Source organism: Spea bombifrons, chromosome 12, assembly GCF_027358695.1.
Source record: "Spea bombifrons isolate aSpeBom1 chromosome 12, aSpeBom1.2.pri, whole genome shotgun sequence".
NCBI lineage: Eukaryota > Metazoa > Chordata > Amphibia > Anura > Pelobatidae > Spea > Spea bombifrons.
The window spans coordinates 4,432,860-4,452,885 of NC_071098.1; the positions used below are offsets into that span (position 1 = coordinate 4,432,860).

General features: G+C 43.7%; 1 protein-coding gene across 1 annotated transcript; it reads right to left on the reverse strand.

Annotated features, from left to right (window-relative positions):
* Positions 1 to 245: 245 nt before the first annotated feature.
* CCDC30 (coiled-coil domain containing 30) lies at positions 246 to 19,141 on the reverse strand. The gene is made up of 21 exons (XM_053452402.1): positions 19,013 to 19,141; positions 17,501 to 17,654; positions 16,272 to 16,343; positions 14,669 to 14,784; positions 13,969 to 14,051; positions 13,029 to 13,221; positions 11,214 to 11,324; positions 10,544 to 10,669; positions 9,804 to 9,941; positions 9,490 to 9,638; positions 8,483 to 8,729; positions 6,953 to 7,129; positions 6,240 to 6,449; positions 5,502 to 5,659; positions 4,153 to 4,318; positions 3,405 to 3,526; positions 2,637 to 2,778; positions 1,927 to 2,063; positions 1,681 to 1,795; positions 1,199 to 1,269; positions 246 to 628 (listed from the first exon to the last, which is right to left on the reverse strand). Exons 1-21 carry the CDS (start codon positions 19,139 to 19,141, stop codon positions 439 to 441), a joined length of 3,006 nt encoding a protein of 1,001 aa, XP_053308377.1. The 3' UTR covers positions 246 to 438.
* Between the last annotated feature and the right edge of the window lie 885 nt (positions 19,142 to 20,026).

Below are 20,026 nucleotides of genomic sequence, written 5' to 3' on the forward strand. Positions count from 1 at the left end.
CTATTATGCTGGTCCGTGTGCTTAGAACTCCCTGCCTCTCCCCATTCATATAGGGGAGTGTTTAAGACCCTCTACTCATATCTGTTGAAGGGGGCCAGGAATCGCTTGCAGCAGCATCAAAATTGCATGTAATTTCATGGATTTCTTTCTATCCTTTGAGACTGCGCACTCTCGCAAGCAAAAAATGCTTTATTTCATATAACTTTTACTGTACGTCCACCCCCATTAAATCACAAATCAAGAGATAAAAATCGGGAAAAGTTTATTTTGTAACTTTTAATAAAGTAATAGAAAAATACAAACATCAATAAAAGTGACACATTGTATACAATAACATTAGTGATTTCTCGGATCCTTATTCTACAATTAGCAGCATTTTGTCATCCTTATTCTCAGAAAGGCACCGTATTGTCGTCCTTTAGATCCTCGGAAACGGTTTCACGCATCCTCAGGGGCTGGGTGTGGAGTCTGTTCTGGGGAAGTGACATTAACCCCCGCTGGAGCTCCATTCAAATATCCAACCTCTGAAACCTGGCTGTGTGACAAAGACCGGGGGTCTGCCGTTTTCTCATGATTTCTGCCGCTGAGAAATATCCCGCTGTAGTTGGACAGCCCTGCTGCGGAAAAACTGAGGAAGAAGATATGTTGAAGACGCAGTCCTGTGTATTTTGAATCATTTATTTTTTTACATATTAAAGTCCCTCCTACCCATAACCTGGGGGCGCTTCCCAGGGCAGGCTACCCAGAACTCTCGCTCTTCTGGGGAGTGGCTTTGCGATGGGGGTGGGGCTATCTGGTTGTGTAGGCAGAGCTGTTGGTTAGCACCAGACATTCTTGAGTAGGGTGGAAAGCGGTCATGGCTAAATGCCGCTTCCCCTGCCCGGAGAACAAGGAAAATGACTGATGCCAACAGGCAGCCACCGGGTAAAGGGATGAGCAGCATTTGTCACCCAAAACCCTCCAGAAATCGAGCCCTTCACATGGTTATCTACCACGACATGCTCGTTTCCTGAACAAGCTATACTTCAATGGAGCCAATCTGCTTGGGGGGGGCATGAAGGTTTTGATACCACCTGTGCCTGTATGATGTCCCATATTAACAAATACAACCTCCCACCTTCTAAGTGTGTGATATTAAAAGCAATCCTTCGGCCGCCATCTTTTATGCACTTAACCTCAAATAAATATTTGTTCTCACCTTCCCACAGGCAGATGTAACATCGTATCCCTCAACAGCAGACATTCGGACGGTATAAGTTTTCTGATTTCCTTTTAGAGAAGAAACAAAACAAACATGAAACAGAAATAAGCGGTCTAAATAAAGCAATGTCTGTTTATAAAGAAGCTCGTACGTGGAACGAAACCTGCAGAGGTTCCCCTACGGCTCCAAGCCAGCGGTCAGTATCCCGGAGCACTAAATGCTAGCCATATATAACTGTATAGGGAGGAGACTGTCCCGAGGGGGTGGAGCCAGAACAGGGATTAACGTTAAATATTGGTGGAATTTTGCAGCAAGTGGGTGGAGCTAGTTTTTTTTTTTAAATAAATGTTATAAAAGCCAAAGGGAGTATAAAATTTTATTGAAATAGCCTCGTAAGGATATTAATGAAATCTTATTTACGTTAACAGAAAGTCTACAAAGCTAATTACTGGTCTGGGTCACACTGATTATTGACTCACCTCGGAATTAAGGGCTTGGATCTTCTTTATAACCCGATCCAGCGAGCCAGCCTGGTTATAAAGCTGGAGCAGACATTCCTGTAACTGTTTGTTCTCTTCATCTAGAATATGAGCCCTATAAAAAATATATATTTATATATACACCACCATTCAAACGTTTGCACATCTATAATAACACTAACTGAGTGTCTGCTGACTGCGTAGCGGCCCCTCACATCCCACTGACGGGGGGATCGCTCTCCCTACCTGTTTCGAAGGGACAGCAGCTCCCACTGGTGGTTTCGTTCTATGGCTTCTTGTTCATTTATCCGCTGTAACATGTGCCTGTTCTCTAGGTGAAGATGGTCATTCTCTGCTGTGATCCTGTTAATCCACTGCTGATCCTAAAAGAAAAAATACCCAATTAATATAAAAGGATTTCTATCCCTCCTCGCGTTGACTGTTCCCAAAAGACTTTACGCTGCCAACGTTACAACCACCCTTGGATTCCTCTGCATTTCCAATCTAGGTTTCAATAGGTTTGGTGTTGATGGATGCCAACGTATAGCGAAGAGTCACCTCCCTGCCAGGGCCTTTTTGGATCTAAAGATTATTCACAAAAGGAGACACATTATGAAAGGCCAAGCCCTGAAACTTCTCCTTTTAGTAGGACAGAGCCTGGTCCATATAATGCTTAGATCAATAGAATGTATTGTAGGTTATACGTAACGTAAGGAAGTTTTATTGTACTGAGAGGGTTGGTAGATGAGTGGAACAGCTTCCCAGCAGAGGTGGTAGAGGCTAAACCAACAAGGAAATGTAAACACGCATGGGATAGACATATGGCTCCTGAATCTATGATGAGCCATATGTCTATCCCATAGAAGAGCTAGGTGGGCCGATTGCAATTTCATAGATGATTTGATCAATTTCATAGATTAACCCCTGACTGGTTTTACCAACCAAGCTACGTGTACCTTTTCTGCTTGGCTCCTGCACAGTGCGATGTCCATTTCCAGTTGTTTAACCCGAACGTCCCGCTGATTTAGTTCATTAAAGTGAACGTCCTTCGCTCGGTCGAGCTTGGCCTTATGCCGCAGCTGCTTCTCATTGTATTTTCTGAAGGGGGATAATGTGGGGCAGGGATACAAAGCAAGAAGTAACGTAATGTAAATCTGTCGCAAAATGGGAAAGTGAATACTTTGTAACATTTACAAACATTTCTGATCTCATTGGAATAGCTGGAAGGTTTTTTTGGATCTTTTCTGGAAGCCCTGGGTCTGACAGCTGAATTCAGGGGGCATGAATATCTGGGACAGTGGTGAGATGGGTCAAAAGGAGCAGCTGCATCAGTTCCCTTAGGGGGAAAAAGCATGTGCTCCTTGAGCCCCCCCCCCCCCAACAGCAGCTGGGGCAACTAACACTGGTGCACTGTTGGCAATGCCATTCCATAATTCAATGGAGAGAGGGGTCTGCGCAACCAGCGACAAAACCTCAAAAGCCCGTTTGGGAAACCCAATGTAAGGATATATGGCTTCCTCCTTATCCTCCTTCACCTCTGTTGTGACATCATTCCTTTTATTGATATTTGCATAATGGTTCTAGGCGAGATCTAGAACATCAAGAGACATCTGTGATACTATTCAACGGACCAACATTCATACAGAAAGCCTTCTAGACCTCAGAGGTTCCTTCGTTATCACTAAAGGCCGAGATAGCTGTCTTCACACTTGTGTCTAATATACCTGATATATTCATCCAACTGTTTCAAGATCTTGTTGTATTCCTTATGCAATTCTTCCTTCTCTTGCTGCGCTTGCAAAAGGTCTTCAGAAAGCTTCTGGTTGTTACTTTCACGATAGATACGCTGAAAAGCCAGAGAAAATAGTTTACGTAAGCAGCGTAAAGCAACTTTGATGGACATGAGCATAAATAAAGCATAGAGGTCCAAACTTCATCTGCCACTAGCTGCTCTTATATTCTTATACGCTCTCCCTTTCTTCTCTCTCGACACTTCAGTGTCCCCGTCTCCTTTTCGGCAGCTCCACTTTATTTCTTGACTCTTTTTCTTCTTCTGTCTTCTTTCTTCATCCGCTTCTCCCTGGCATCAGCTCCGTCAACCAGGCCTCCCGAAGCACTTCCGCGAAAGGGCAGAGCTTCCACACTATTGTGCGAGTCCCCAGATAACGGAGCTGATCAACGGAGGGAAGCGGGTGAAAGAAAACGGAAGAACGAGAAGACGGAGAAAAGGAGACAGGGACAACGGAAACGGTCAGCGGAGAAAGTAGGGAGAATAGAATGGAAAAAGCCGTCCCAATTTCACTTACTTTATATTGCAGCCTGAGGGGCAGTGTCTTTATAAGAAGTGAAGAAAAAGAGCGTTGCCAGAAAGTGCCCAAGGTAATGGTCACAATGGATCACCAGACCCCCAAATCTTCATCTCCTGGAGCCCCCCGCAGGTATCTGTGATCCCCCTACATACGACGAACTAACCTCTTTGGCTGATGTGTTTTTTTCATCGTCAAAACTTCGTAGAAGTGACTCCTGCTGATTGAGTTTAAACTTCAGTGCAGAATTATTTTCGGTCAGTAATGTCTCCTGGTAACGAAGAGTTTTAATGGTTTGCTTTAACTCTTCTATGCTTTGATCCAAGACTTTTCTAGAAGGAATAAAAACAAAGACTGCAAGTCAACCCATTTTCACATCCAGAATTACCACGGATACTTTGGGTGGGTGACTGTATATAGTGATAGACGCCAGCGCTGTATACAGTAATATAACCCCCAGTGCTGTGTACAGTAATATAACCCCCCAGCGCTGTATACAGTAATATAACCCCCCAGCGCTGTATACAGTAATATAACCCCCCAGCGCTGTGTACAGTAATATAACCCCCCAGCGCTGTGTACAGTAATATAACCCCCCAGCGCTGTATACAGTAATATAACCCCCCAGCGCTGTATACAGTAATATAACCCCCAGCGCTGTATACAGTAATATAACCCCCCAACGCTGTATACAGTAATATAACCCCCAGCGCTGTATACAGTAATATAACCCCCAGCGCTGTATACAGTAATATAACCCCCAGCACTGTATACAGTAATAACCCCCAGCGCTGTATACAGTAATATAACCCCCAGCGCTGTATACAGTAATATAACCCCCAGTGCTGTATACAGTAATAACCCCCAGCGCTGTATACAGTAATAACCCCCAGCGCTGTATACAGTAATATACCCCCCAGTGCTGTATACAGTAATAGAACCCCCAGCGCTGTATACAGTAATATAACCCACAGCGCTGTATACAGTAATATAACCCCCAGCGCTGTATACAGTAATATAACCCCCAGCGCTGTATACAGTAATATACCCCCCAGTTCTGTATACAGTAATAACCCCCAGCGCTGTATACAGTAATGTCGGTTGGTGACAAAAACCTGAAAAAATGGACTGAGCCATTCTATTGTTCCCCACAGGCAGTATGATAAGGAGTCGGGGGGTTGTCTAGTAGATCGGGGATCAGATAACAGAGCGAGAATCATGCAAATGGCTGATATACAGCTGCATAAAAACATCATATTATGGGGCAAAAACTAGAAAACTGCACAATATTTTTGAAAATGTGTTTTTAATCTGATACTAGCAGTGAAAGAAATTGATGGGAGATCTCCCTTAAAGAATGAACGGCGTATAAAGATCCCAAGAAAGATCACCTGACTTCAGAAGCCTGATGGGAAGGAACGCACAAGCCGTGCCATGATCCGTGTAGTGGAATGAAAACAGAATCCGGTTTCCCCCGGGATTCTTGCGATTCTTTAGCCATACTTTTCTCCTTACCTCCTCAGCTGCTCCTCTTGACACTGGGCTCGGATCTTGGTTTCATTTTCTTTGACCTTTTTTAGTTCTTCTTCCAGGCGTTTCCGCTCAGCCGCGTGCGTCTGCGACAGCTGGAGCTGGTGCTGGGAGGATCGCAGTTGTTGCTGCAGCTCCGAGACCTGAAGAAACATGATAAAAGCGACTGCTGATGGCTGACATATAATACCCGGTTTTAAGGTGGCACCCAAAAGGTATAGAAACAAAGTATCTGCCGGCAGATCGGCCCCATTCGGCCCCCGTCTAGTCGCCCGTTTCTCCTGCTGTAAAGACTGAAACCTTAATCAGTCGTTGGTCTCGTCTTAGATTCAGGAGCCATATGCCTATCCTTTGTGTGTTTTAATCCCCTCTATCACCTCTGCTGGGAGGCTGTTGGACTTATCCACCAGTTTTTCAGTATCAGCGCCACTGTTCATATAGAAGCAGCTTCGATACGCAATACAGAGAACGTGGGTGATGGAGGCCCTGCTGCTTAGCATTTCCACTCTTTCCTACCTCTCATTATTTATTGATTTCTATAGCACCGATGTATTCCATAGCGCTGTCCGATGACCAGTTAGTTTATAATCTAGTGGGGAGATGTTCTAGTAGCCTGTGGATGATCTATGAATCCTCCATTCTATAGTATGGCTTTGCATGCGTAGTAACTCATGGATATGATCACATGTCGCTGTATCGTCCAATCGCAGAGGAGCCACTTACCATTTTCTCCGCGAGGACGGTTCGGGTTTTTTCGTGCTCTAGTCTTTCTTGCCAGTTGCTTTGCAACTTGGAGTTTTGGTTTCTCTTTAAAAGCTCCAGTTCCGTCTCCTTCATCTTCTGCTGCCTCTTCTCCAGTTCCGCTTCAAGGCCGGAGCAGCTCGCCGTGACGCTGGCCAGCTTCTGTTTGACGTGATTTAATTCTCCGCTGATCTGTGTTGGGACGCAAAGAGGAGCAGCATATACTAATCCCAATTACACTTTGAAATGATTTAGGCCAGAAATCCAGATAACGTGGGTTTTGGGAAAACACCTAAATACGCCAATAGCGAAGCAGTGAATTGAGGCTAAACTGGGAACCCTGAAGAGTCCGAGTGTAGAATGAGAGCGGCATCTTCACTTTCTGTGCTCAGGATCTGCCTGATTATTATTAATTATTATTATTATTATCTTTTATTTATATAGCATCCCCCTTTTTCAGCTGGCTTCTGGCTCTATTTGTAAAGGTAGGGAGGGAAAAAAAGGATTTGGACAGGTAACTAATTATTAAGGTAGCTTATTATAGTTTTCCCAAAATAAAAAACTGTCCCTTTCTTTTGAACCCAATGTTACACAATTTATTTATTTTTTTTTTAAATTATACATGTATTATTATTATTATTATTATTATTATCCTAATGATAATTTCCCCTATTTGGCGTAATATTTGCGCATACCTTGGTGTTCTCTTGCTGCAGAGAAATATGTTGCTTCTTAATCTCCAGGTTTTTGTCCCGTTCGTATCTCAGCTCCTTTTCGGCCGAGCCGCACACGTTCTGAACCCTGTGGAGGTCTTGGCGCAGCTGCCGAATTTCCTCATATTGCTGTTGGATCAGAGAATCGCCTGTTAGAAACTGCAAAAAAAAAGAAAAAAAAAAGAGAAATCACAATAACAGCTGGGTAACCTATCAACACGGCAATGACACGTATGAACACGCGAGCATGCGCTACCTGTATCACCAACCTCTCTATTTATAACAAGATTATTATTAATCTAATTATCTAATCAACTTCCAGTTCTGATGTTCGCGCTGTTCCCCTACCCTCTATTCTTACAAAGGCTGCCGGAACCAATCAACAGCAATCAGTAACTAAACAACAGGGCAGATATAACTTAATGGGGCGGAATAATCATACCGATCCATTGCGCAGATATTAGGATATGTTTAGCTACGTTCCCAAATTAATCCCACAGAGACGTATTACTATTACGATCAAGGCCATTTCTGACTGCATTTAATAGAAATATTGATTTTACCGGCAGAGATCGGAGACTGTAAAAAGCTTTATAAACCCCAATCCCGTCGGAGACTTCTGGCTACGGAGAGGCAGCACATAGTATTTCACGCTGCGTAGAATAGTGAGCGAAAGGGCATCTGAGGACACGGGGCGGAAATATCCCAAAACGCTCAGTAAATCTATATGGGAACCAGCTGTGCCTGTTACAGAAACCCCCCCTTATCCTAAACCTATCAATGTGTGCCAGAAACCGCCTGAAATTCCATATATATATATATATACACACAGTATATTAATCAAACTAGTCCTTTCATTTAAATTCAAATACCTGCAGTGATTTATTGACAAGCACAAGCTATATGTAATTTCATTAAATTTCATCAATACTATAATATAATAGATATATATATATACACACACACACACAGGACAGCACCCAGTGTATAATGAGTATTATGATGGCTTGTTGTGTCGGCGAGTACAGACAAAGCTCCACGTGTTCGGAGGGAATGCAGAAAGGAGAAAAGCTGGATCAGCCGGATAAGAAGCTCACAGAACTTCTTCCAACAACTTTAAGCTATAGATTATTCCTCGTACCGCGATCAGACGCAGAACTTCGCTAATTCCGGGTTCTATAACGTGATAGCGACTTAAGGGGAATCTAACGAGAAAACCTCTATGAATGAAAAGTGCGTAAACACAAACAAGATATGTATTTTAAATATACATTTAATGACATATAATAATATAGTTATAAAAAAAAACCCTTTATTTATATTTGTAGATGGTCCAGGTATCCGAGGGCAGCTTCATTTTAGAAATTGCACCCTTGCTGTTGTTTAAGGTAAGATCCCATTGCCTATAAGCCTTATTGCCCCTTTAATAGCCACTTAAAGAAATGTAAATAGCTATAAAAGATATAAACTCGTCTATGGATACCGGGAACCGTTCTCTGAAATGATGCCAACCTTTGGGACGATCTCTTCCGCGCCGTCTCCGCAGCTCTGGGGTCTGGGCATCTTATCCTGCATGTCCGCCATCTCTCGCTTCAGGCGTAAATTCTCGTCTCGCTTGCTTTGAAGGTCTTGTCTGGCGTTTTTTGTCTCTTGCCGAAGCTGCAGGGTCTCTTCCCAGAGCTTCTGCTTCTCTTCCATCCCTTCGTGGATTTGCTTTTGAAGAGCTTCACATTTCTTTTTACTCTCGGAGACTTGGATACTTTCAAAAGACAATGAAAGAAAAAAAAAAAAGGGAATAAACGTTCGATAAAAATAAAAACCTCTAAAGTAGAAATAAAGAGTGGGATGTCACCGGCGTAATAACATTCAGCACTTAAACTGTAATAAAAGGGTGTGTTTTTTAATGGGAAAAACAACCAGTTTTAGTTGGACGGGAGGACCGCGTAAAAATACCACAAAGTATAAACTGTTCCGAAATATTTGGTGACCTTCCAAACATGAGCTGCTCTACAACGAAAAAACTAAAGGATCAAAACCAGAGGCTGTGTAATAATCAGCATCCGCCAGAAAAGGTGATCTGATTCATGAGCAAGGATTATCATACAAGTGTCCCTGTTCAGTTTTGCCAGTCCCTCTTTGGATCCCAAACCCCCCCTTCAACTGATGCCCCTCTATTCTAGGCGCTCAGAGTGTTTGCTGAGTATGAGGGCATCACAGGGTCCCACAGCCCTAAAAGCCCCGATAATGTATATAGAAACCGCAGAAAGTGCCCCACTAACACTAAATATCCAGCAATAGGACACAAAGTCGCAAAGACATCTTGGCAACGCCACACCCATAGCCACGCCCACTAAAACAAATGTCCAATAAAGAATATGCTTCATATAGTATGTCCCAACCTATCCCATAAACCTGTATGCAATATCACTATCAGTAAATTTGAGTTAAATATTGCACTGTGGAAGAAGAAGAAAAAGAAAAAGAAAAAAGAAAGAAGAAGAAAGAAGAAACACGTTTACCTCATTGTATGTATTTGATTCTCCAAATCTGAGATCTTCCCTTCTAGTTGCTGACAGATCTTCTCCTTGGCCATCAGGGCCTCACTGGGCAAGTCTTGTTCGCCTCGTCTCATCTCCAATCGTTTGCATTCTTCAGCGAGTTCCAAGATCTAAAAGATAAAGGGAACCGTTAGCTTCACGAGATAAATCACCTGTGTCAAAGTTTGATCTTTTATTTATTTCTAAAAATGAAGTAAAAAAAAAATATTTGGTCAAAGTGTGAATATTTCACAAAAATAACACGGAACAGGTCAGCGATGTGTATTCCGCATCACCTTGCCGTCTTGCGTCTTCTTCTCCTTTCGCAGCTGTTCATTCTCCGCACGTAAACTCTTTCTTTCCTCCTCCAAGTTTTTAAGGCTCCTCAGGTCATTTTGAAGACTTTTCACCCGAACCGTCGATGCCTGCAGTTCCTGGTAAGAAGAAGACTAACTGTGAGTGGATGCAGCCCTGGCCCTCCTCTCTTACCTTCACGCGTCGTTGTTTGCGGTTCCTTCTCTCCCGAGGATAACGGAGAAAGAAGGAAAAATCCCAGAAGGTGGGAACCCAGAACCGTGGGACCTAAAGGTGCCGTTCCACCGACCCGGCTCAATTAAACACTTTAGTTACTAAATGCAGCATCATAAAGAGCTATCAACATCTCGGAGGTAAAAGGGAAGGAGCGAGAGAAAAGAAGGAGGGATACAGCAGGGGAAGGAAAATTGGACAAAAAAAACAGAAAGGGGGGGAGGAATCTAAGAAACGGGAAAACAAAAAAGGAGAGGCAGAGGAGGGAACGAAATGAAGAAAGGAGGAGGAAAGGAAGGCAATGGGGTGAGGTCTATATGTTGCAGCGGAACTAGTTGTTTTCCACCCATTTTTAGAAAGGAACGTGAGTATCTGTCACGTTTGTTGCGAGGGAGGGGAACGGTGGCGTTAGCGCATATGAGCCCGGGACCACCTGTTCCATAACCATTTACACACAAGCTGCGCTCTTATACGCCCCCCGTTAACAAAAGTGTAAAGTCACTGTAACCTCTTTTCCGGCTTGCAAAGCATTCTGGGTATTTCTCAGTTCCGCGGCCAGCCTCTCGTTCTCCTGCTTCTCCTCTCTTAAGTTTCTCTCCAGGATCTTCACCTTCTCCGCGTGGCTTTCTGCAATCTGCAATGTTAAAGAGACATTTTATTATCAAAAAAATAAAACTATTATAAATATGTTAATATCGCTGTTATTACTATATCTTTTTTAAAGCATAAGAACAAAAAAACACACAAAAAAGCGGATATCTGAAAATATTTTGCAGATCAAAAATGTCAAGTAGCAAAAAGGCATGAAAATGTAAAAAAAAAAAACAATAAAAAAGACAAATTTTACATTTAAATGATTCACAAAGTAAATATTATTTGTAAGGCATTGGTAATCCGTGTCATAAACACGCATTCTTGGCATCGACGCGTGACCACAGTCTGGATCCGTGACTACGTTCTGTCACGCCTTTGCTTTGACATATGAAGCTTTGTCTGACAGGGAGCTCCGATACACGCTTATTACACGCATTATGGAGAATTTCATGCCAAGCGTGAAACTTTTTTTTATTGACAGGTACATTATTGTAAAAAGTTGCACGCTTAGTGGGGTTTTTTTTTTTTTCTTTTTTTGAAATATTCGATTTTTTCCATTTTCCATTAAAACGAATAAATCTCACCTGCTGGGAATCGGCCCGCGTTCTCAGACCGCCGCGGCCCTCCCCGTCCATCGCAGAGACTCCTTTCTCCGTTTCCCGTAGTTTCTGCAGCTCGGCTTCTAAATTCTTAATCTTTTTTTGGGGAGTAATTACAAAAAAAATCAGAGCAATTCTTCAGTTTGAAGTTTTTCACGAGAGTAAATCTCCACGGACATCACATACAATGTTTTATTTTACGCTCCTGCGCCGCCAGCTCGCTGTCCAGTCTTAAAAATTGTATAAAAAAAAGACATTTGACAATTTATGCGGCTATCGGATGAATCGTTGACGAACGCCCAAAGAAACGAGGTCCTCTGTCTGGGCCGTAAACCGAAGGATCAGAGTCTGAAATCACTTTTTTGTTTGATGTTGCCTAGCAACTACATTCCACTCTCTGTATTAGCAGCGACCCCCCCCAACACACAGATAACAACAATACTACTACTGTACAGCACCGTGCTTACTGCATGCAATCAACTCTGATAGAATACAGCGCTGTATACAGTAATATAACCCCCAGCACTGTATACAGTAATATAACCCCCAGCGCTGTATACAGCAATATAACCCCCAGCACTGTATACAGTAATATAACCCCCCAGCACTGTATACAGTAATATAACCCCCCAGCTCTGTATACAGTAATATACCCCCCAGCGCTGTATACAGTAATATAACCCCCAGCGCTGTATACAGTAATATAACCCCCCAGTGCTGTATACAGTAATATACCCCCCAGCTCTGTATACAGTAATATACCCCCCAGCGCTGTATACAGTAATATAACCCCCAGCGCTGTATACAGTAATATAACCCCCCAGTGCTGTATACAGTAATATAACCCCCAGCGCTGTATACAGCAATATAACCCCCAGCGCTGTATACAGCAATATAACCCCCAGCGCTGTATACAGTAATATAACCCCCCAGTGCTGTATACAGTAATATAATCCCCCAGCACTGTATACAGTAATATAACCCCCAGCACTGTATACAGTAATATAACCCCCAGCGCTGTATACAGCAATATAACCCCCAGCGCTGTATACAGTAATATAACCCCCCAGCACTGTATACAGAAATATGACCCCCAGCACTGTATACAGTAATATAACCCCCCAGCGCTGTATACAGTAATATAACCCCCAGCGCTGTATACAGTAATATAACCCCCAGCGCTGTATACAGTAATATAACCCCCAGCGCTGTATACAGTAATATAACCCCCAGCGCTGTATACAGTAATATAACCCCCAGCACTGTATACAGTAATATAACCCCCAGCGCTGTATACAGTAATATACCCCCCCAGCGCTGTGTACAGTAATATACCCCCCAGCGCTGTATACAGTAATATACCCCCCAGCGCTGTATACAGTAATATAACCCCCCAGCGCTGTATACAGTAATATACCCCCCAGCGCTGTATACAGTAATATAACCCCCCAGCGCTGTATACAGTAATATACCCCCCAGCGCTGTATACAGTAATATACCCCCCAGCGCTGTATACAGTAATATACCCCCCAGCGCTGTATACAGTAATATAACCCCCCAGCGCTGTATACAGTAATATAACCCCCAGCACTGTATAGAGTAATATAACCCCCAGCGCTGTATACAGTAATATAACGCCCCAGCGCTGTATACAGTAATATAACCCCCAGCGCTGTATACAGTAATATAACCCCCAGCGCTGTATACAGTAATATAACCCCCCCGCGCTGTATACAGTAATATAACCCCCAGCGCTGTATACAGTAATATAACCCCCAGCGCTGTGGGTTAAACACTTACTGTCTTGTGAAGGCCGTCTATCTCGCACTCGGAGTATTCAGTCTGCTCTTTCGTCCGGTTCTGCGTCTCCCCCAGAATGGATTCCAGCTCCTCGTTGCGTTCGGTGGTCTCTTCCAGCTCGTTCTGCAGCTTCTGGAGCTTGTGAAGCAGCTGTTGGTTCAGACATTCTCTCTCTTCGATGGCGAGTCGGCAGCTATATAAAGAGTTCACATACATGACAGGCGGGATGGAGTCACTCGGCCCCGCGAAATAACTTCACGGATCAGAACAAGAGAGTCTCAAACCAATCTTTTTATTACCGAGACAGAGCGTATGCGATGGCCAACCTAGGGCTGCGATCAGTACTTTAATAAGGCAGCCAATGAGAGGCAAAGCTTTGGTCCTGCTGCTCATTCATTGGTATAAAGCAGGGAACGTTCCTGCCACAATCTCCTTTATCGGCCAATGTGGAGAGTTAAAAAATTTTAATTTCTTACACTGAACTCTTGTTAAAGGAACGGTCTAATCCTCCGAATTGTATTTATATTTCTTAGCGCGTTAGAGTGCATTCTGCATGGACCCCAACGCATTTTACGACATGTGCCCGATATAACCCCTCCCCTGGCTGCCTTTGCTGAAAACAGGAAGCGTTTGTAGGTACAGCCAATCACATGACAGCAAAACATCGGCGTTCAGCTAACAGACATGTGATTGGCTGCTGCTACCCCTGTGGATTTCAGCAGAAGCTCGGCTCCCATTGACTGAAATGGGGGAGCATGTGCAAGAAGTGTACTCTGGTATGCTTCCTCCTTTCAGTAGAGGTGGCCGGGGGACGATCCTTTCCTAACTCCAGTAAATAAAGAATCCCTGCATGGATCTGTATTCGGTCTCCATTAAACACGACTGGGGGGTTACTTTAATGTTCTAAAATTACATTATTTTTACAATAAAGATAATGTACCTCTTGTGAAGCAGCTCATGGTCCTGAAGGCTTTCATTTCGATGAGATGGCGAGCTTGTCGATACACTTGGACTTGTTTCACTCTGTAGGTAGAACAAATACATATTAGAAGGGAAAATTCTGAGTGTAAAAATGCAAGAAAAAGGCACGGGTAAGTTCTTCCTATTGGTGGTCATTTTTTAATTTACAAAGAGGGTGGTAAATGGAACAGCCTCCCAGCAGAAGTGGTAGAGGGTAGTACAGCGAGGGAATTTAAACATGCATGGAATAGACATACGGCTCCTGAATCTAAGACGAGACCAACGACTGATTAAGGTTTGAGTCTTTACAGCAGGAGGAACGGGCGACTAGACGGGGGCCGAATGGGGCCGATCATCCGGCAAATTCTATGTTTCTATGTGGTGGGCAGTTAAATCTGGGACAGTATGGAGAAAGCTTGCAGGGTCTCGGGTTCCGAGGGATCAGAAAAGCTTTGCCTCTATATTGCTCTCATTACCGTTAAACATCCTTCTTTCTAGACCCAAAATGTTACCATTTCTATCAATTTTCTACAATCTTTTATTCTTTTTTTTGCAAAACCCATAAAGGTTGACTTCTACGGCGCTGGTAAAATACTCCTTATTACAAAGTTACTGTGACTCCCACGTGCTTTTTTTTGTCCCACCGGATTCATAGTAATTGGGACCGGTGAGCGACCCACCTGCTCCATGTACTTTTTCCTCTCGGCGTCCAGCGACTTGACGCGATTGCGTAACGCCAGGATCTCTTTATCCAGCCTCGCGCAATAATCTTTGGCCTTTTGCAGTTCCGAAGAATCTGTATTTGGAATATTGGCAATAAAGAAGCTTTTAATATGAAACAAAACGAAAGGAATGAACAAGCCTACCCTATATTATGAATTAAGATATAACCTTTATGGTAGACACACTACTGTCCAAAAGTTAGGGGTCACTCAGCTGTTTTCATGGAAAACAAAGACATTTCTCGCTGTCACATAATCAGAAAAGGGTTTTCTAATCATCAATTAACCTTTTAAACTTAAACTTGGATCAGAGAACACAACGTGCCAATGGAAAACAGGAGTGATGGGAGTGATAAAGGGCCATTGGAACACAGGAGTGATGGGAGTGATAAAGGGCCATTGGAACACAGGAGTGATGGGAGTGATAAAGGGCCATTGGAACACAGGAGTGATGGGAGTGATAAAGGGCCATTGGAACACAGGAGTGATGGGAGTGATAAAGGGCCATTGGAACACAGGAGTGATGGGAGTGATAAAGGGCCTCTGTACGCCTATGAAGAGTTCTATTAAAAATCAGTCGTTTTCGGCTACAATAGTCATTTCCAACATTAACCCCGTCTGCGCTGGATTTCTGATCCATTCCATGTGATTTTAATGGACAAAATTTGCTTTTCTTTAAAAAACAAGGAAATTTCTAAGTGACCCCAAACTATTGAACAGCAATGTATTTAAAACTTCTTTTTTTCAGCCATTCGGAAGTTGTTCCTAAATTATAAATGAGCCAGATTTGAAGAAGCAACGATATGGATTAATGTTTAATAATAATGTTCTATTTGCTACTTGTTTGGGTAGCACAATGATAACAAAAATAAACAAAATTCTGCTGCAAATATGCAAAAAGCAAATCTGTTTTACTGGACAAATTTTAATCCGCATCTTTACAAATTGCTACATATAAAGGGATTATATGTATTTATTTCTATTATTGGTACTCTGTCCTTATTGAACGGTGACAGTCCCATTCAATATAATTCATTTTAATGGTTATTCACAGTGCACAATATGTAGAATAAAAAAAAAAATAATAATAAAGCAAAACTTTTATTCAGTGTATAAACTGTGGTAGCACAAGTACTGCCAGATGGATACATTTAGGTGGTGGATAGGTGGAACAGCCTCCCAGTAGAAGTGGTAGAGGGTAACCCAGTGAGGGGATTTAAACATGCATGGGGTCGGCATATGGCTCCTGAATCTAAGACGAGACCAACGACTGATTAAGGTTTGAGTCTTTACAGCAGGAGAAACGGGCGACTAGACGGGGGCCGGATGGGGCCGATCTGCCGGCAGGTTCTATGTTTCGGCTGTCAGATGCCTAGATATTAGGGTTACGGAAACAGGGACACCTAGTGGAGGGTTGGAGTAATGCAATAACAAGAGATCAGATTTCTACAGGGTGCCGCGGATTCGCTCATCCATTCATCTTAAATTATTATATGAAGCAACGACGCGGAGCAGTAATTAAAAAAACAAAAACAACACAAAAAAAAAAACCACCTCTCACCATTTTCCAGAGCGGCCTGAAGCTCCCGTCCGGCCTCATCTCTCTCCTGCTGGGTTTTTTGCAAAACAAGTTCTGGAAAGACAGGTGAAAACACGTTTGATTAGATGAAAAACTGCATGCAGACGCGCCCTCTCCGAGGCTTCTTCGTCTAAAAAACATTCATCTAACCTTCTGCAAAAACAGAATAAAAAAGTCGCGGGGAGATTTCTATACAGCTTGGGGGAGACGAGAGGGGGGGGTAGAAACATTTAAATACATAAAAGGAGTTTAACAAAGAGGGAGGTTTATTTCAAAGGAGGAGAAACGTTACAACAAGAGACCGGAATCTAACACTAGAGGATCAGAGACTGAGATGGAATGGAAGGAAGTTTTACTTTACTGAGAGGGTGGTGGATAAGTGGAACAGGCTCCCAGCAGAGGTGGTAGAGGGTAATACAGGGAGGGGATTAAACATGCATGGGATAGGCATTCGGCTCCTGAATCTGAGACGAGACCAACGACTGATTAAGGTTTGAGTCTTTACAGCAGGAGAAACGGGCAGATTAGACGGGGGCCGGATGGGGCCGACCTGCCGGCAGATTCTATGTTTCTAAAGAAAAGTGGAGTTATTTCCTCGTGTCACATGACTATAGCGGGAAGTTACTAGGACAGGATTGGGAACGGTTACAGAATTATTTACGGAAAGGGCAATATTTTCAGGGTCATTTTTTTTAAACTATTTTACCGAACAGAAGCTGAGATTTGCGACAAAAAACATCAGGACTAATATAATATATTCCGGACCTAAAGCTCTTCTCTCTTACATCCCTCCTCTCCGCTCTAACAAAGCCTGCCTGAACCAATCAACAACAATCAGCAACTTAACAATAGGGGAGAGATAATGTAACGGGGAGGAATAATCATGGAGGCTACGATGGCTGCCCCCATGGTATCCACATAAGGTGGGATTCTAATAATATATATTTTTATTTTAATATCTAAACAGAACTAATAGATATTTAGTTTATGGATCTATACAATATAAGAAGCTTGTCTGAGCCGGACCCTCCTCACCTCGTGTTTTTGTAAGTAAATTGTTATGTTACATAGTAGCTGCTATGTCTTCTTTGTACAGCGCTACAGAATACGATGGCGCTATATAAAACAAATAATAATAATAATAATATAGAATTTGGGACAGAGATTTTTGACGAGGCCCCCGCCAGAGGAATCGTTTGGTTCTCGGTTACCCAGCTCGCTGGTCTCCTGCTGTTTGCAGAGTAAGTCTTCGGTCAGCCTGCGGATCTCGTCGTGAGACATCTGCAGCCTCCGCGCCGCCTCCTCCAAATCTCTCTCCGCACATTCCCTCAACCTCCTCTCCTTATCGAGCTCTTCATCATACGTCTGGGACACAAACACAATATTTACAGCCTGATGCCTAGCCGCTGTATACAGTAATATACCCCCCCAGCGCTGTATACAGTAATATAACCCCCCAGCACTGTATACAGTAATATAACCCCCCCAGCGCTGTATACAGTAATATAACCCCCCAGCGCTGTATACAGTAATATAACCCCCCCAGCGCTGTATACAGTAATATAACCCCCCCCAGCGATGTATACAGTAATATAACCCCCAGCGCTGTATACAGTAATAACCCCCCAGCGCTGTATACAGTAATATAACCCCCCAGCGCTGTATACAGTAATATAACCCCCCCAGCGATGTATACAGTAATATAACCCCCAGAGCTGTATACAGTAATATAACCCCCAGCGCTGTATACAGTAATATAACCCCCAGCGCTGTATACAGTAATATAACCCCCAGCGCTGTATACAGTAATATAACCCCCAGCGCTGTATACAGTAATATAACCCCCAGCGCTGTATACAGTAATATAACCCCCAGCACTGTATACAGTAATATAACCCCCAGCACTGTATACAGTAATATAACCCCCAGCACTGTATACAGTAATATAACCCCCAGCGCTGTATACAGTAATATAACCCCCAGCGCTGTATACAGTAATATAACCCCCAGCACTGTATACAGTAATATAACCCCCAGCGCTGTATACAGTAATATAACCCCCAGCGCTGTATACAGTAATATAACCTCCAGCACTGTATACAGTAATATAACCCCCAGCGCTGTATACAGTATTATAACCCCCCAGCGCTCTATACAGTAATATAACCCCCAGCACTGTATATCGTTTTAGATTCTGGAGCTGTATGTCTGTCCCGTGCATGTTTAACCCCCTCGCTGTATTAGCAGAAACCCTGAATTTTCTAATCCATGGAATCTGAGATATTTCCAAACGTTTCTAATAATAAAATAACTGAGGCCGCCGCCGCGCCGCTTTGTTTAGTGAACAAAGCATTAGAGTTAAAGAGCGTGAAGGGTTAAAGTGACAGCTGCGTTTAGTAATCCTCTGTCAGACAGGCCGTAACACGGAGTCACCTTTCAGTCTTCGACACCGAGGGCCGATCACGAAACGTGTTTATTGCGAGTGCAGATCAGGGCTTCCGCGCATGGAAAATTCTTCGTTTTTCCAAGTCAGATTCTCCCAGTGCAGAAAATGCTTTTTTAATTAATTTTTGGGATTTACGTTAAAAAGGAAGCCCCATTTGAATAAATCACTCAGGTGGCAGATCGGATGTGCGGCTCCCGGCTCGATATTCTCAGCCGCATGCCACGTGAGAAAAAACACGCGGTCATATACAGGCGCCGGCCGCCAGCACGCGACACACCGGCCACCGGCCACCGGCCTTAAAGGGCCAGCGCCGCCTCATTATCCCCAGTCCGGTCCTGAGCTTTAGAAAGACCCAATGATATTCCCGCAGGGTGAAGGATTGATTCTGTAAACCCTCTTTAGGCATCGGCCAGGGAGGGAAGAAACGGCTGCAAATCCCCACGCCGGGAGAGCGGCCACAGACGGGGATCTCGTCTCCACTCTGGACCTTTATTCACATGACGAGGGGACGCATGAGGTGCCTCTGGCTTTAAAAGGAGAAAAAGAATGGAACCCTGAACAGCTAAGACGGGGTCCTAACAGCTGAGCTTTTACCAACAGCTGCTGGATTCATACTGAAAAACCAACAACACGGCCACGAATATTTTAAGAAAGATGCAGGAATGCGAACTGAGATTCACAACATTATATGGGAGTGATAAAGGGCAACTGGAACGCAGGAGTGATGGGAGTGATAAAGGGCCATTGGAACCCAGGTGTGATGGGAGTGATAAGGGGCCACTGGAACGCAGGAGTGATGGGAGTGATAAAGGTCCATTGGGACACAGGAGTGATGGGAGTGATAAAGGGCCATTGGAACGCAGGAGTGATGGGAGAGATAAAGGGCCATTGGAACACAGGAGTGATGGGAGTGATAAAGGGCAACTGGAACGCAGGAGTGATGGGAGTGATAAAGGGCCATTGGAACACAGGAGTGATGGGAGTGATAAAGGGCCACTGGAACACAGGAGTGATGGGAGTGATAAAGGGCCATTGGAACACAGGAGTGATGGGAGTGATAAAGGGCCATTGGAACACAGGAGTGATGGGAGTGATAAAGGGCCATTGGAACCCAGGAGTGATGGGAGTGATAAAGGGCCATTGGAACCCAGGAGTGATGGGAGTGATAAAGGGCCATTGGAACACAGGAGTGATGGGAGTGATAAAGGGCCATTGGAACATCCTCATCCAAGGTGTCCTCTTCTACTGTTTCCCTTCCCCCTGAACCACCGACTAGACTGTAAGCTCACAT